This window comes from Prionailurus bengalensis, chromosome E4, assembly GCF_016509475.1.
Source record: "Prionailurus bengalensis isolate Pbe53 chromosome E4, Fcat_Pben_1.1_paternal_pri, whole genome shotgun sequence".
Classification (NCBI taxonomy): Eukaryota; Metazoa; Chordata; class Mammalia; order Carnivora; family Felidae; genus Prionailurus; species Prionailurus bengalensis.
This window is the reverse complement of record NC_057360.1, coordinates 64,672,069-64,689,683: the sequence shown is the minus strand read 5'-3', so window position 1 is coordinate 64,689,683 and position 17,615 is coordinate 64,672,069. Positions and strand designations below refer to the sequence as shown.

The window sequence follows — 17,615 nt, the reverse complement described above, 5'->3', positions numbered from 1 at the left end:
GGCCCAGCTGCCAGCTGCTCTCTTAATTAAGGAATGTGGGAGTGGTGCCTTTGAACTCCCAGCCCGTGACTCGAGAGCCGTCCCCGCGGTGGGGTAATTACCGTGCTCTGCACCAGTGACCAGCAGCGGGGGCGAGCCTGTCTCCGCAGACCCAGCCCAGCCCGCACTGCGCCTGTCCATCTCTCTCCAGCCGTCACACAGCCTGGAGCTCTTCCCTTTGGGAGACGGAATGTCCGCTGACCCCCCGCCAACCCCCTCCTCACCCTTCCTTGGCTTCCCTGAAGTTCCCCTGTAGGTAAAGGGCACGGGGTGGGCTGGGAAGGCAGCGATTTCAACTCAGCGCCTGCTTGGATAGACCAAGTGGGAGAGGAGGGAGTACGACCGCCCACCGTCTGCTCTGCAGGAATTGGGCGCCCCTTTCCCCACATCCCCGCCACGGCCCCACTCCTGCGTCTCACGCCCTCGCCGTCCCAGGCCTGACACCTGACCGGACACCTGACCAGGGCACTCCGGCTTGGGAAGGCTGCCCGTGGCTATCGACGGGGGGCGAGGCGGGGGGCGGGGCGGGGGGGGTTGCCGGAAGGGGGAAGGGTAGGGACCTGGCCCTGTCCTCACCAAGCTTCCAGTCTGGGACCGGCGGATGGAGCTACTCACACCCGAACCCCCTTGCTCTGCATTAACCTGCTCTCCTCTCTTCCCCCCCTGGCCACTTAGTAGCAACGGTTAAGATTCTTGTGAGTGCTGACCACGCACCAGACCCCATTCTAAATAAGCCCTTGCAAGCCACCCTTACCAGGCTGACTGTCATTATCAGGTGACACAGCCCATCCCCTCCTCCAGACTGCAGACTCCTCGAGGGCAGGGCCACGCCTTCCATGTCTGTGTTCCCGGCACCTGGCACGTAACTAGGTGCTCAATAAACCCCTGATGAAGAAGGATGGAATTCGCAATGGGGTCATGAATGAGTCCCCTCCCCTGGCCTCTCTGCCCCAAAGCCAGGTGGCTTCCGAGTTCGGTCCCAGCTCTGCCTTGTCCCTTCCTCTCTGCTCTGGGGGCTTCCGTTCTAGTCCAGCCAGGACCATCCCAACGGCTGCCACCCAGGCTTCCCTGCCTCTTCTTTCTCTGCCCACCTGCCCCGCGTGTGGTCCTTCCACCAGCCAGGCGCCCTCAGCTCAGAAGGGGCCACATCCCCTCCCTCGGAGCCTTCCCTCGGCCCACCAGCTGCAGAATCTCCTGGAACACAGGCTGGTTCCACTAGATTCCCGGGTCCTGGCCCAGCCCCCACTGAACCAGAGTCTCCAAGCATTTGAGCCCAGCGAGGTTGAGAGCCGCTGCCCCCAGAACCACAACCTGATGCCTAAAAGCCAGTAGTCAAGGGATCTGACCTTCGACCTCCTTTTCCAACCCTACCCACGCCAGCCCTGAGGGGCTCCTCCCCTCCCTGCCCTCCTTCATCGTCCTGGAGCCCACCTGGGGCTCCCCCTGCCTGGCCTTATCCACTCGGCTCTTCTTTTCCGGCCTCTGGCTCATCCCTTTTCTCCACCTACCCAAATCGTGCCTATGTTCAAGGTGCGGCTCAAAGCCCACCTTCTAGGGAAGCGTCCCCTGCCCGCATCCACGGACGCCTCTTCCCCACCGCACCCTCTGCACGGAGAGGCCGTGCTGCCCATGGAACAGAGCCGTGCCTGTGGCACGGCCGACCTTCGTCCTGGGCATATCCAAGCCAGGACACTTGGCTTGTGAGCACCTGGAAGGCGGGAAGCCTATCCTCCTGCTGTCCCGACACCATGGCTGCCTCGTTCCTGGTCGGGTCCCTAGCAGAGGCCAGGAGTTCTGCGGGACCAGACACGGCGAGCCACGCTCGGGACGCGGGGACTCCCCTCGTCTTCCCGAAAAGCCTCCCCAGACTGGAGCGGCCACATAACCGGAAGCGCGAAGAGACTCGGGGCGGGGGGGGGGGGGGGGGGGGGGGGGGGACACAGCTCTGGCAACGTGGCCCGGGCTCCCAAGGGCGAGGCTCCTGTCCCAGCTCGCACTCGTGACCTCCGCACGGGGCTGACCTCAGCCCCACGCCTGACAGGCGGCTATGAGACCCTCGCGGAGGAGGCCTGTGACCGTGTGCAGGATTTGTGCGCTCCTTTCCAAGTGTTTATTAAACGCCCACGGTGTGCCGAGCGCCAAGGGGAACACAGACACGAACGGGTGAAGACCTCGCCGGCAAACAGTGCGTGGAGACAAGAAAGCCATCACAGGACAGCGTGCCAAGGGTCATGGCAGAGACCCGGCCGGCACCGGGCTCAGGAGAGGAGGTCCCTCACTCCGTCTGCTCAGGTGGGAGCCCACTGGCTGCAGCCTGCCCGGCCCGGAGGGGCGAAGGGAGCAGGGCGCCCACTGGAGGAGCCAGCACCGGGCTGGAGAGGGCGCTCCCAGGAGGAGCACTCCTGGCTTGGGATGGCCAGAGAGCAGGCTGGGCCGGGGAGGCCAGCTCGGACAAGCGTGCCAGAGTCGAACTTAGGAGAGTCTTGCACACCAGGCCGAGAGTTTCGTCTTTATTTTGAGGGCGGCGGGAGGTGCGGAAGAATTTTAGAGAAGTAACAGAGGGAATTGCGATCTGGAGGCCTCTCTGTGGCTGCGGCAGGAAAGGCGGCCAGCCAGGGGACCAGTGGGATGCAGGGAGGGCCGGCGGGTCCCACAGGAAGACGTGGGCTTGTGTTGGGGCGCCTGCCACTGGCAATGGTATTGGCCAACCACGGGCACATGAAAGAGGCTGACTTACAAGAATCCGCTCCTGAGAAAGTCCAGCTAGGCCGACGGCCAACTTCCACTTTCCTCTGGATATTTTCACTTTCGGGCCATCTTGTTCTGAGTCAAGATTCCTCCTTCTGAACATGGGACTTCCCAGAAGGACCACAGCTCCCTCTGGGTATCCACTTGACCCAGGATGTTCTGGATTGGGGTTGTGGAAAGAGCTTGCTGGCCTCTCTGGAGAAGGATGGCCACGTGGTCCCTGTGGAGTCTGCTTCTCTGGGAAGGTGAGTGGGGCAGGTGCGTGACCAGGGCCCCTCACCAGCCTTCTGGGCAGGGGCCTCATCCCAAGCAAGGACCCAGGGGCCGAGGAGGGCCAGGGAAGGCGGAAGCAGGTTCTCAGGCAACCTTGAAAAGCCGGAGGGAGCCAGAGATGCAGGGTCCTGGATGGGACGTGCTGGCTGCTCTAGAAGCATCCGCGTCCGTGAGACACGTCCTGTGGTCCAGGGCCGTTAGAACTTAGGCTGCTGGTGCCCGTGGTTCGGACAGAGACGGTTGTGAGAAGGGCGAGACGATTCTCGTAGAGGAAGACAGGGCAGAGCAGACTCTCACAAAGAGGCACGTCTTTCCATCAGCCTGCGGGAGGCCTGGGAGCCTCGACTGGGAACCAGCACCACTCTGCACGCCCAGTACGCGTGTTAGGGCCCCAGTCCGCATTAACACTGTAGCCTCTGCGGCCGGGCCCGATGCGTAGGGCCGGGGAGGGCAGCGAGAGGGGCAGGGGGCCGGCCGAGCGTCGCCCCCAGAACACGACTCCTCAAGCAGACGCCCGGCGCTTGGGTGCGTTCTCTACGGGCCGTGTTGTGCCCCGCACCCCGGGTGCCCCCTGTGCCAGGTGCCCCCTGTGCCAGGCACCAGGTGAGTCCCCCGGGAATCCCATCATCCACCCAGTACGGCGAGTTGAGTTTCTGAACGGTGGCGGGCAGGGGGTACGAAGAGGACGAGGGGCTCGCCGTCTCGCGACAGGCGCCTGACTCATCTATGGGCAATCGCAGCAGAGGAGCAGGGCGCCCCAGGGTGCTGGGCGCACAGAGAAGCAGCGTGGATGTTGCCCTGACGGGAGGGGGGGTTCAGGGGAGGCAGTGGGTCCGGATGAGCAGCGATCGGCCAGCAAAGGGCTCAGGGGTACCTCCCGCAGAGGCATCACCCCACCTCAGCCTCTCCCCTCTGCCAGCTCCTGACGGCAGAGACCGGCGCCCTCGGGTCCCTGGCATCCGTGACTCCCCCTCCTTGGCTCCCCGGACCACAACTAGGCTCAGGCCTCACTGATTGCACACCTGAGTCCCTCTCCACCCCTCCCACTTCTCCCCATCGCCGCTGCCCACCCCCCTGCAGCAGGAGTTCACTCACTGCAGGTGGAAAAGCAGCAGCCCGCCCCTGAAGCTTCCAGCACATTCCCCGCGCCCCCCCCCCCCACCATGGTCTTTCGAACCAGAATTTCATCCTGTTACTCTCTTACTTAAACCCTGTGCAAGGCCCCCGAAGGCTCTAAAGATAAAACCAGACGCTGCTTTCAGGCCCCGGCTGGCTCCCGCCACGGAGTCCACAGTACGGTTTCTGACTCCCCCCTGCAGAGAACTGGTTTCAGTTCCCCTGCACCCTGCCCTCCTGCTCGCCTGCTGGCCGGGCCTTCCTACCCTCCGCCATCCTTCCCTCTGCCTGAGACGCTTCCCGGCTCCAGACAGCCCTCTTCTCCTAGGCCTGGCGGATCCCCACTCCTCCTTCTGGTCTCAGCTTAGCCATTTCCCCTCTGAGCCCCTCAAGACCATTCACCCTCCCTGGGTTCTCCCGGAGCCTCCCTCTCTCCCCATCGTGGTGCTTACTATATTTTAATCATTCGCTTAGAGTCTGACTTCCTCTGTGAGCGTAAGGGATTCTCTCCCTTACGGTTTTATTCCCGGTCCCTGGCACGGTGCACCTGCTCAGCGTGGGTGGCGGGAGCGTGGGGAGAGGGGCCCTAATGTGCTTGCTTCACGGCAGCTTGGCGGGGTGCGGGAGGAGCAGAGGGAGCGAGGCGAGGAGCTGTGGGCCAGGCAGACTGATGGGCTCCATCCTTTCAGCCCTCCTTCCCGCCGCCGTCCATGGTGCCCAAGTGCACGGCCAGGTCGGGGGCTCCGTGCTGCTGGCGGCAGAGTGCCCCCCTGGCTTCCAAGTCCGAGAGGCCATCTGGAGATCGCTCTGGCCTTCGGAGGAGCTCGTGGCCACGTTTTTCCGGGGCGCCCCGGAGACCCTCTACCACTCCCGCTTCCTGGGCCGAGCCCAGCTGCACAAGAACCTGAGCCTGGCGCTCCAGCCGCTGGAGTCGGGAGACAGCGGCAACTTCTCTGTGCTGCTGGTGGACACGGGAGGTCGGGCCCGGACCCAGATCCTGCAGCTCAAGGTGCACGGTGAGTACCCCCGACACTGGAAAGGCATCCTGCGTCCTGGGAGCTGGGGAGGACAGGGTTCCAGGGGACCTCTGGCCTCTGACCTCCCGGCTGACGCAGGGCACAGCTGTCCCCACGGCACAGCTGAGAAAGTTCCTCCGGTGCTCCCAGGTGAGCTCCTGGCTGGGGCCGCCTGGCTTTGCCACCCCGCGGTCCTCGCCTGAACTCCAGAGCGGCCTCTTCTTGGCTCGGTGGCCAAGGACACAAGGTTAAGCCTCTCTGGCGCTCACCTTTCTCCCTTAGAAAATGGGCGTCGTGAGCAGTGTCACACGAGGCGCCTACAAAGGGGGAAATAGAGCGCATCTGAGAGGGCGCGGGGCCCGCACTGCAAACTTCTAAGCTCATAGGATGTGCCATTACCTGACAAACTCCTACAAGGGAAAAAAGTACGGCCCATCAGACTACGACACGATGTTTTTTATCATACAGTATGGAATTTTTATTTGACACTGCTTTCGAGAGTTCTTTTCGCCGTGTTTAGAGATTTTCCGACGTATAACGGTCACAGGTTCTCTCCGTTATTCACTGTCGCAGAGCGAACCGTCCCCAAACCTACGGGCTGAAAACAACGCTGTTAATTTCTCGTGATCTGTGGGTGGCGGGGCTCGGCTGGGTGGGCCTCCTGCTCCCCGAGGTCCGCCAAGGTCGTTCAGGCGGCTGCATTTGGCACCTCAGCTGGGGCGGCTGACTTCACTGCGGACTAGGTGGACCCTGCTTTCCAGCAACTTCCCCCCTACTCCCTCTGCCTCCTGCCACATCACCTCTGTCACCATCAAAACCTCTACTTCTGCGTCTACTGCCCCCACCTGCACTGTATTCCTGCCGATCAAGAAAAAAGCAGCGGCCTTTGAGCTCTCATTCATCTACCTAATGGCTCGGAAAAGGTGGGTGAGTTACCCCCAACCACTATTTCAGTAAAACCTCAGACATTTGGTAGAGTAGTGGGGGGAGCAAAGCCCAACTTTAAGAACTAAAAGCACGAGCGACCCCTGGGAGGAAGAAGACGGAGAGGGAGAGAAGGGCAGTCGTAAACTGGGAAGGAGAGAGAGCCCCCCACGAACCAACCCAAAGACAGCTGGCTGGCTGCCCTTGGGTGAGCCCCTGGGGGTGCCAGTGTGCGGTTAGATGGGCGTCCCGAATGCGCGCAGCCCTGAACCCAGCTGCCCAGCTTGGCAAGCAGAGGGGGGGCTGGATTTAGGCAGCCCCACCCTCACCTGTTATCCCCTCAGCCCCATTCCCTTGTGCAGTGAATAACCTCCACAACCACACAGGCAGCCCTGGAGCCTCTTCCTATTCTAAGTCTCAGCTGCTGCACATGTGAAGTGAGGACATTGAATGTGATAATACGTGCGGCACCCACACCACTAAGCTCTAAAATGCCTTGTTCTCAGCATCTGAATTACAGATTTTAAGGAAATTGCTGTTTTATTGCTTCCAAATACATAGCGTGATTAGAACTAATTGCACAAAGCTGCCAAGCAGCCGTCCTTGGGAGCTCTGCTTTGACAATAGATAAGAATGATTTGAATTAGCAGATCAGTTACTAGAAATGTCAATGGGTGTTTCTACTGTGCCTGATAGTGTTTGGAAGCAGCTTGTCCTCTTAAGTGATGTAAATATCCACCACACGCGCGCGCACACGCACACACACACACACACACGCGCGTGCGGTAATCTTTGTTTATACTATTAGTGTGCCCAGCAAATCTTTCCTTTTCCATCTCACAAATCCCCCCAGATTGAGCTGGCATTAATGAGGTTTTACTCGGCTTGACTTTGGAATACTGTCAGAGACTGAGCCCTCCCGTTGTCACTAGAATGCTCTCCCGCTGGCCTCCATTGCCACAGAGACTCAGGATTTACTCATCAAGCTACACAGGAAAGGGAAGCCACAGTCTAGGATGCCAGGACTCCAATTTGCGCAGTGCTCCAGGTGTCTGTGCACCTAGAGGGCTAGGGTTATGAAGATAACAAAACAGAACCCCCAACCCCTGCCGGGGTCTCCTTCATAGGGGGTTGCAGCCTTGTAATTATTTTCTTAGTCATTCGATCACTTGTCTTCTCCACCAAACTGTAAGCTCGAATAGTCCAGGAATGTGTCTGTTTTCTTGCCTGACTCAATATCTGCCGATCATCTCTCTGGCTGATATATCATGAAGAAAGTGCTATGACACGGGACAGACCGAGTTCTTGGAGAGTTCGGAGCCTGGAATGTGAGGGAAGGCTTCACAATCGGAGCAGTAAGCAACGTGTCCGAGCTGGGTTTGAAGGATTGGTAGGAGTTCCCTAGGAGGAAGAGAAGAGAAAGGCACACGTGCACAGGTGACCCATACGAGAGCATGAGAGACGCGGAAGGGCGCCGTGCTCCAGAGAACTGGAAATTCATTAGGGCAGGTGAGTCAGACCAGCAGGAGGCTACAACTGGAGAGGTTGGCATTGACTATCTCCTGAAGGGTCTCGACTCCCAGACTAAGGAACTCAGCTTCTGTCCTGGACAACGGGAAACCAGACTAGGCTCTGCAGCAAGAGTGCGGCGCCTGGTCAGAGGTGACCTCCAACCCTGCATGGATCCCGGGGCTGGCGCTCTGGGCCCTGCCAGCATCACTGTAACCCGTGCCTGCTCTTCTGTTCTTGCCTAGATGCAGTGCCCAGGCCCGTGGTGCAAGTATTCATCGCTGTGTCAGGGGACGCTCAGCCCCCCAAGACCTGCCAGGTCCTCCTGTCCTGTTGGGCCCCCAACACCAGTGACATAACCTATAGCTGGCGACGGGAGGGGACCACTGACTTTGGTATTGAGCCAAGCAGCCTCTTCACGGATGGACAGGTGCTGAAGGTTTCGCTGGGACCAGGAGACAAGAGTGTGGCCTATTCCTGCACTGTCTCCAACCCTGTCAGCCGGGACGTGGCCACCGTCACCCCTTGGGAGAGCTGCCATCACGAGGCAGGTATGCCAAGGGCCAGGGGTCAGTGGTTAAGGGATTGTGAAGCCTCCAGCCCCCCTCTGACCCTGCCCCCTCTGTGTCCAGCCCCAGGAAAGACCTCCTACAAAGACATGGTGCTGGTGGTGGTGCCCGTGGCCCTGCTCCTGACCCTGGCTGGTCTCCTCTCTGTCTGGCACCCCTGCTACCCAGGTAGGAGTCCTCCAGATGCCAGATGTCTTTGGAGGAGGAGGACCTACTGGGAAGGAAGGCAAGGTTGGACCTCTTCCGTTTTAGGCTTCACATGGTCTGTCCTCCTTCCCTCTATCACATCAGGTCCTGACTCTCACCGCATCCCCTGGTCTCCAATCAGATTGAACAAGGCGAAGTGTCTCTTGCACTTCTGAAAATGAACGCTCCTCTTGCCTGCCTCTTCAGGCCTTTGTGCCAGCCGTTCTCTCTGTCTGGAACGCACTTTCCATGGCTTCCCACCCCATCCCCCTCCTTGGTGTGACTATCTCCTCCACAGTCCCCAAGGCGCACCTGCTCCCGGAGGCCTTCCTGACCTGCTCCCCCAGCCCAGGCGCGGTTGGTGTTCTTCCTTTAATCTCCATTGCTCCCAGCCTTCATTGCATTCACTCTCCTGTTGCCTTCTCAACCCCTTAAAGGCAAAGGCTGACTTGCCACCAGGTATCTAGCGATGGTCCCTGGAACAGCGCTCGTAGGGATAAAGTTCTGTTGAGCGCAAGTCTAAATGAACGCCAGCCCCGTGCTTGCCCACCATTCCTAGGAAATGCTCCCTGAGAGAAGTACCTGTCTGGCCGGGAGCTGATAGGTCTTCCTTCTCCAGGAGAAGAGAAAAGGGGAAAGTCAGAGGTGGGGCTGGGTTCTGAGCCATCCCTCCGGCACAGCCCCTGCCTGGACCCCAGGATGCCCTGCCCCTGACAGACACACCCCACTGACCTGGGCTTCATGGGGAGGTCCACCCCAGGCTGTCCGGGATGGCTTCGGGCCAAGCTAAGATTCCAAACTGAGAGGGCAGATGTTGGAAGGTAACCTTTCTGGTGTCTTTGCCAGGGAAAAAGCAGAAGGACATCTGTACCGACAGAGTGGCTCCAGAGACGGAGAATCCCCTTGTGTAGGGTCTGCAAAGAGGGAGGATATAAACTGTTGCCTGGACCGTCAGGAGGTACACGATGCTCTGGGCCATAGCTGGTGTCTGGAAACGACCATGGTCCTCATGCCTCTGGTGACACTCCTGTCCCACCTCCTGGAGCAGCCCGGGAAGCTCTTGCACTGGGAGCCACCACACGGAAAACACTGGCACAACCTTCCACGTCCCCTCCTTCTCCGCCCGCCCCCCCACCCTCCGCTCCTTGCGTGTCCTGGCTCTGCTCGGGGCAAGATCCCAGAGCACCCCCTCCTTCACCTTTGTCTATCTCTATCTGGATCTCATGATAAGGCCTTGGTCATCAGGGGACATCGGGGTCTCAAACTACAGGGGTGGGGCTGGGGCCAGAGCTGGAAATGGGCGATTCAGAGTTTCTCTGTTAGTTCAAATATCTAATATCTTTCAGGATCCGGGACCCAGACTGGATGCAATTCTTTGGTGCCGATTAATACTTGCATCGGTCTGCTAGGGCCGCCGTAACAAGATATCACAGAATCGGCGGGGGCTTAAAGAACGGAAATTCACTTTCTCGCAGCCTTGGAGGCTAAAAGCAGAAGACCGAGGTGTAGGGAGCTTTGGTTTCTTGTGAGGCCTCTCTCCTTGGCTTGCAGATGCCTTCCTTCTCTAGGTGTCCTTCCGTGGCCTCTTCTCTACGTGTGCACGTATCCCTGGTGTCTCTCCCTCTTTTATAAGGACACCAGTCATAATGGACTAGGGCCCATCCCGGTGACCTCATTTAACTTTAATTATCTCTTTGAAGTCCTATTTGCAAGTACAGTCGTATTGTGAGATCTTAGGGGTTCTCACTTGGATGAATGGAGTTTGAAGAGACAAATCCAGCCCACAACAATAGTTCATCAGCAGTGGGGGAAGGGGGTGTGAATGCCTGAACAGTCAATGTCCCTGTGGATCCTGGAGAACATCCAGTGTCTTAGAGGGGATGTTCTGTGATCCCAGTGAGGAAACGGGGCAAGTTTTGAAGTATTTTCCCAGGGAAACTTCAGTCACTCACTAGGTCAGTCCTGTGCCAGGATCTCCTCTGTTTCTCCCAGTTGCTGGAAAGTCACTTTACCTTCAACGAATGGTCAGCACAGCTGGCCTCTAGCGTCACATCCCCACTCCTCCACTCAGCTTGTTCTGGAATTTCCCTGCCTGCCGGCTCTGCTCAGTGGTCCCCAGCGGGTCACCGGGGCTACACCTGTCTTCTTGCCTTTCCTGCACCCACTTGTCCCCACCCAACCTTCCCCCTGTCCCCCTAAACAGTGCCCATGGCCTCCCAACCTGGAAACGGGTCTTGCCCCCACCTGCCACCCAGAGGCATTCCCTGTGGTCACTGATTTCTCACGCAAAACTGGCCTCCATCCCTAAAAATGATGTGAAAGAGACAGCCCAGGAACTAGCAAGGAGCCATGGTGGCTGTGTGGAGGAAACACACACACAGACACACACAGACACACACACCCTGTATCCCCCCCCACTTTCTTCCCTCCATCTCCCAGGCCCCACCTCAGATCAGGCAAATTCTGGATGGGGGGTGGGACCCACATTTCTCCCTTCATGAGTTAACTCTTAGTGACCTCATTTAGCCGTGGTTCTGTGATGCGGTGCACCGGGGCCTTTTGAAATAGGCCCACGCCGCTCAAATAGACGGATGTTCCCATTCCCCACGATACACTTGTCAGCTGGTGGACTAATCAGCCCTCCACCGAAAAACTCAAAGAACTTCCGAGAGAACCACGTGCTAACAAGCACCGGGACCGATGGTTTAAAGGTCACACAGGACAAACATCGATTGAAGGTTCGGCACTTGCTGGGTACGGTCTGAGGCAAATCAGAAGCGGACAAAGCCCTTCCTTCGTGGAGTTTATATTCTAGAAATACAAACAAGCAAGGAGGTATGTGTCAGAGGTCGATGGGCTCTAATAAGAAGATAAAGCAGCGGGGCACCTGGGTGGCTCAGTCGGTTAGGCGTCTGGAGCTTGATTTCATGGTTCCAGTTATGATCTCGCGGTTCGTGGGTTCAAACCCCGAGTCAGGCTCCGCGCTGCTGGCACAGGGATTCTCTCTCTCTCTCCCTCTCTCTCTGCCACGCTCTTTCTCTCTCTCAAAATAAATAAACTTAAAAAAAAAAAAGAAGATAAAGCAGAGTAAAAGGCTAGAGAAGGGTGTGCTGGGGAGGCAGGGCCCATCTCAGATGGGCGAGTGGGGTGAACAGTGCGGTGGGTGGGCCAAGAGTAATCCAGAGAGCAGAGGATACAAAGAAAGGCCCGGAAGTGGGGGCATGGTGAGTGCTTTCCAAAACTCCACTCTAGTGGAGGCCAGGGAGGGTGCGGTGGGGGAGGGCGGAATGGGAGGGTCGGGGCGACTGGGGCCACAGCAGGGGGGACCTTGTGGTCTTCAGAATACACATCCCTGGGGTTGAGGTAGCCAGGAGCGCCCCCATCTGTTTGGGAGCCAGATTCCTCCCACGACAACCTTTATACCATTATTTCCGGTAGGCTCTGTTTTTCGCTGTTTGTTTTCATCCAACTTTCCTTGAGCAAGAGGCTTTGTACCTGTCCTTCTATGCCAAACACAAAAGCAAGAACTGCTAGGGTGGAGGGGTCCTGTGACACGATGCCGGAGAGAGTGGAGAGGGGGGCACGGCAGAAGAGAAGTGTGAGAGATACATGGTTTTTTGGCATCAGTGGGGATAGGAACGCCCAGTTCCGCATTTAAAAGAAGTTTCGCAGGGGCGCCTGGGTGGCTCAGTGGGTTTAGCGTCTGACTCTCGACTTTGACTCAGGTCGTGATCTCACGGTTTGTGAGTTCGAGCCCTGCCTCTGGCTCTGCTCTGACGCTGTGGAGCCTGCTTGGGATTCTCTCTCTCCCTTTCTCTCTGCCCTTCCCCTGCCTATGCTCTCTCTCTCTCTCTCTCTCTGTCTCTCAAAAATAGATAGACATTAAACAAATTAAATAAAAACAAAAAAGGACGACACAGAGCAACCATCTCAACCACCCCCAGATCCGGGAAAGTTTCAGTGGGTGCCTCCCCTCGGGTTGTACCCTGGTCAGCGTCGGCCCCGTCTACCGGGGGTGTGGGGGAATGGCAGGCTGAGCACACGGGTAAGTAATAGAGATACTCCCTCTGCACAACTAGCCAGTTCTGGGAGCCACACTTCCAGGGAACCACTGGAAAACTTGGGTGTCAAAAAGAGAATGACCCAAATCGCGCAAAGTCTAGAAACCTTATCGTCCGAGAAATGACGAAAGAAACTGGTCATACTGAGCCTAGAACAGAAGACTCAGGGGGTCCCCAAGTGTTCAAAGGGCTCTCCCGTAGGCAGGTTGTACAGCCGAGGCCACAGGAACACATCCCTGAGAGGCAGACGGTGACTCATACCAGTAATAGGACCTTCAAGGTGGAAGGAAACTTTGTGGTTTCTCAGTTCAGGTTTCTCATTTCTCAGGGGGAAAGCCAAGGCCCAAAGAGATGGTTACTCCTTGGAACAACATAATTGGTCAGTGGCAGAGTCAGAGTTAGCTTCAGGTTATCGAATCGGCCCAGCCCCTCCCCTGCACCGCACTGCCAGGGAAAAGCTCCCTGCCAGATGGAGAGCCCAATACGAAGTGAGCTGTTTCGGCGACAGCGGTGGCACAGAACCCATCGCAGAGCGATATTACAGACTAGAGCCTTTTCGTGTCAGATGGGAAGTCGCGGCACATCGGGAATGACAAATATGCGCTCCCTCCACGCCGCCCTCCAGCCCCGTGCCGGGCATAATTACTTATGACACACTGGTCCCACTGAGTCCCCAGGCAGCCCAACGCTCAAGTGACTCGGGCCAATTAACAGAAGTTGGGAGCCAAGATGAAACCTATTAGCCATCCCTGCCCTACACAACCCATAAGAGCCTTCCCACATCACACGAGAATTGTAAAGTAAGGGAAGAATGAGGGGACAGTGAAATGAAAGAGGCCGATGAGACGATGCAGCTTGTGTGTCAGAAACACGCCAGCTTCCTGCAAACAAGATTTCTCCCAGCTTCCTTTCCTCCGCCCTTCTCTCGGCCTGTTGCCCAGAAATGTACCAGAAATGAACAGGGGGAGGCATCAGTGGGAAAGCCAGGAAAGCACAAAACGGCAGGAAATCAGCCAAATAAGTCAATAGGATACATTTGGCCTTTTAATAAGTCATGTTCTTGGGGCGCCTGGGTGGCTCAGTCGGTTACGCATCCGAGTTCAGCTCAGGTCACGATCTCAGGGTTTGTGGGTTCGAGGCCCGCGTCGGGCTCTGTGCTGACAGCTCGAAGCCTGGAGCCTGTTTCGGATTCTGTGTCTGCCTCTCTTTCTGCCCCTCCCCCGCTCATTCTCTCTCTCTCTCTCTCTCTCTCTCTCTCTCAGATAAATAAACATTAAAAAAATTTAATAGATAAGTAAATAGCCATGTTCTTTAGGATATCTAACAATATTGTGAAACCCTGGCATCAGAGTTCTTTGGAGGCAAAGAACAGAAGCCAACTCTGGTTTTAACTAATGCAAAAGGAGGAATTTTCTAGAAAGCTGTAGGTAGCTCAGTGTCTTAGTTCAGGCTGCTGTAGAAGAATACCAGAGTCTAGGTGGCTTAGAAACAACAGAAATTTATTTCTTGTGGTTCTGGAGGCTGGGAAGTCCAAGATCAAGGTGCTGGCTGATTCGGTGTCCGGAGAGAACCCGCCTCCTGGCTCACGGATGGATGGCCATCTTCCCACCGTGTCCTCACATGGCAGAAGGGGAGAGAGAGCTCTCTGGGGTCCCTTCTATAAAGGCACTAATTCCATTCCCAGGGGCCCTGTCCTCAGGACCTGGTCTCTTCTGAAGGCCCCACCTCCAAATACCTTCACACTGGGAACAGGATTTCAGCATATGAATTTGGGGGGAGGGGGCACAAATGTTCGGTCTACAGCACTGGGAGAGCCAAAGAAACCACTGAGGAACCGGGCCTCAGAAAGGACAAAGCCAGGTGGCCTCGGGGATACAGGCATGGGCACAGCATCCTCGGGGCCGCCGTCGAATAAATCTGCTCTCTTTCTGTTCCCGAGTGGCTCACTGAAGATTGAAATTCCCGGCAAACAAACTGGGCGCAGTCGGTCTAGCTGGGGTCAGGGGTCCTCCCTGTGGGGAACGGAGAAGAGTCGCGGGACATCTTGTCCGAGGGGGTGTCGGTTTAACAAAATCAAGGGCAAGAAGAAGTCTGAACTGGGATCAGTAGGAAAGGCAATGCGTCTATCGGTCCATCTGGAACACACCGACCGCTCACCTGCCGGTCTCCTCTTGCCCCAGCACCAGCCGGGAGGCAGAGGAGGCCGGATAGAGGCGTCGCAGTCCGATGCCAGCGAGTAAACCGTCATGCAGCCCCCAGCGTGTGCGCCAAGGCATCTCCTGGCTCCTGAGACCTCGGTCCCCAAGGAGGGCAGTCAGGTCCCCGAAGAAAGTGACGAAAGGGACAGAGACTCCGGCTGGGAGTGAAGCTTCCATCAGGAGAAACTACGGCACAGAGGTTTCCAGGGGCCGGTCTTCCCAGGGCAGCATCCCCGGTGGGTCGGCGGGTTGTCCTTAGGGTCCCCTCCAGGGGACAGCAGCCAGGAGGAACTGGAGAGCTCTCGCGTATGACTCACCCGAGAGGGACCAGCTAGAGCCTCGGCCAACTCCGGGCAGCGGTCCCTGCAGAGTTTGTTCTTCCGAGGGTTGTGTCCAGCAAGGACAGGTACAACAGGGTGTCTGCCTCTCCACTCCCTGTCCAGTTACTCCCGGAGGCCGCGAGCATAGATAGTGTCACCCTTCTGCCAAGGCGAGAGGGCCGCGGCCCCGGGTCTGTACCGCAGAGCCTGCTCTGAGTCTCCTGCACAGGCAAGGGTCCGTCCACCTGGAGCTCCCTCTTACCCTTCCAGAACAATCCAGAATCCTGGAATCCCTTGTCCACATGGGAACCTGGGCCTTGTACAAGCCCTTTCCTGCACTCGCCCTCCCAAAGATGGACCAAAGTGCCTGTATGGGCACCCCTACGCCTGAGGGCAGCTAAGAGGCACCTTTGGGGGTCAGCGCGAAGCTCAGACACGGAGCCAGGGTGCCACGCAGGTGGGCAAGCCCTTCACAGTGTGGGACGGAGTTGTGGGCGAGAAGGGTGTCTTCTTTGGAGACTGAGCTCTGCTACGAAACCCCCAAAAGCCAAGATTTCGGAATCTGGATCTGGCCTTCCGGGTCATTTTGAAGGTGTACTTGTCAAAGCAGAAGGGCAGGACGTGTTTTATGTAACAAACTGTTAGCTTGGTTTAGCACTGCAAGTGTTAAGGGCAATATGGACACTTCTCCCCCTGGATTTCTTTCTATCATGATTCCCACCCACCTCTTGAACCTGAGACCTCCCCCCGTGGCGTCCCCCACCAGCTGTCACTGCAGCTCCAAAGGAACACGGGGGAGTGGGTCTTGATCAGACCGGGACAATGGCCCCTGGTTTCCCGGAGGACTGAGCAGTCTGTCCCCAGCAGTCACCACGCAGCGCATCTTGTAATGAGCGGGTAGCACCCTGGGAACACAGCCGTGAGCCAGACAGATGGGGCCCTGCACCCAGGAAGCTTGCAGTCTAGTCTAGAGACAGACAGACAATAAACAAATACACACAACCTCCAATTAAAACTGTGTTAAGCTCTTTGCAACTACGGGGATGGAACTGGAGGGTATCGTGCTAAGCGAAATTAGCCACTCAGAGAAAGACAAATATCCGAAGACTTCACTCATATGTGGAATTTAAGAGACGAAACAGATGAACACAAGGGAAGAGAAGCAAAAATAATATAAAAACAGGGAGGGGGACAGAACAGAAGAGACTCTTAAATATGGAGAACAAACTGAGGGCTGATGGGGGGGATTGTGGGGGGGGATGGGCTAAATGGGGGAGGGTCATCAAGGAGGACACTTGTTGGGATGAGCCTGGGGGTTATACTTGGGGATGAATCGCTGGAATCTACTCCTGAAATAAGTATCGCACTATATGCTGACTCGGATGCAAATTTAAAAATAAATAAAAATTTTTTTAAAAATGCGTTAAGCTCTACAGAGAAGAGCCAAAAATTGTGAGCAGGAGTAACGAGGGAGCCAAGTAGGGCCCGGGCAGGTCGACACAAAGGGTGACTCCGGGGACCAGCCCACGCTGAGACCCGCAGGGACGGCCGAGGGGGAAGGCCTGCCGTGCTGGGGAATGAGCCACCCGAAAGCCCTTCTGGAAAGATCCAGGAGTGTCTGCAGGAAGGTCCCTGTGGCCAGGCAGTGATGAGCAAGCTGCACTCTGGGAGGCAGGAATGGCAGAGGTCAGTTCACGCAGGGTCTGGTAGGACACGGGAAGATTTAATATTTAATTCTAATGCGAAAGGAGGCCACTGGAAAGTTTTACGAAGGGAAGGAAGGCAACCAGACTTGCATGTTTAAAAGCTCGCTCTGGGGCCTGGGGGGAACGGACGGAGCAGGAGAGCAGCAGGTGAGCTGTGGCAGTGACAGCAGCAAGATCGAGACCACGGGGACAGCGTGGCTGCGGGGAGGGGTCAGGGAAGACACCGGGGCGTCTGACCTTAGTAACCAGGAGGAAGGAGGTGCCGTGTACCCAAACTGGACACGCAGACAGAATTTCCGGGGAAGGGGGCTTTAAAAGAAACAAAATAGGGGCGCCTGGGTGGCTCAGGTAGTTGAGCGTCCGACTTCAGCTCAGGCGAGGATCTCACACTCCGTGAGTTCGAGCCCCACGTCGGGCTCTGTGCTGACAGCTTGGAGCCTGGAGCCTGCTTCAGATTCTGTGTCTCCCTCTGTCTCTGCCCCTCCCCTGCTCATGTTGTCTCTCTCTCTCTCTCTCTCTCTGTCAAAAATAAACATTAAAAACAATTTTTTAAAGAAACAAAATATCTGGAGGATGAACAGCATGTTGAATCATATGAAAATGGCCATTTGTAGAAGTTAAAAAAAAGGTCCCATATGGGTAATTTCATACAGTGCAAGCTAATGGTTTAAATGCAGATGATTTGAGGAAGAAAAGCCACCACTTCTGCTCTGCTCCACTCCCCGCCCACCCTGCCCCAGGACAATGGTTCATGCCTGGAGCGGGGTAGGTGTTTCCATTCCAGATCTTTCTACTCGAACTTGAGGCTGGAGGGGCTACAAGAGCCTCAGGCCAGAGGGCCCCCCCCCCCACCGCACCCTCACTGCACCATCGCGCTGCCCTTCCTGCCCTGGTCAGCTTCTCTGCCCGGCCTGAATCCTGCCAACCCGGCCCCGGAAAGCCTGGAACAC

At 57.0% G+C, this 17,615-nt stretch overlaps 1 protein-coding gene across 1 annotated transcript; it reads left to right on the top strand.

Annotated features, from left to right (window-relative positions):
- The first annotated feature begins 2,470 nt into the window (after window positions 1-2,470).
- Window positions 2,471-11,214, top strand: SLAMF8 (SLAM family member 8). Its single transcript, XM_043567961.1, has 5 exons — window positions 2,471-3,032; window positions 4,866-5,192; window positions 7,871-8,176; window positions 8,258-8,362; window positions 9,227-11,214. The coding sequence occupies exons 1-5, from the start codon at window positions 2,942-2,944 to the stop codon at window positions 9,289-9,291; spliced, it is 894 nt and encodes a 297-aa protein (XP_043423896.1). The 5' UTR covers window positions 2,471-2,941; the 3' UTR covers window positions 9,292-11,214.
- The last annotated feature ends 6,401 nt before the right edge of the window (window positions 11,215-17,615 follow it).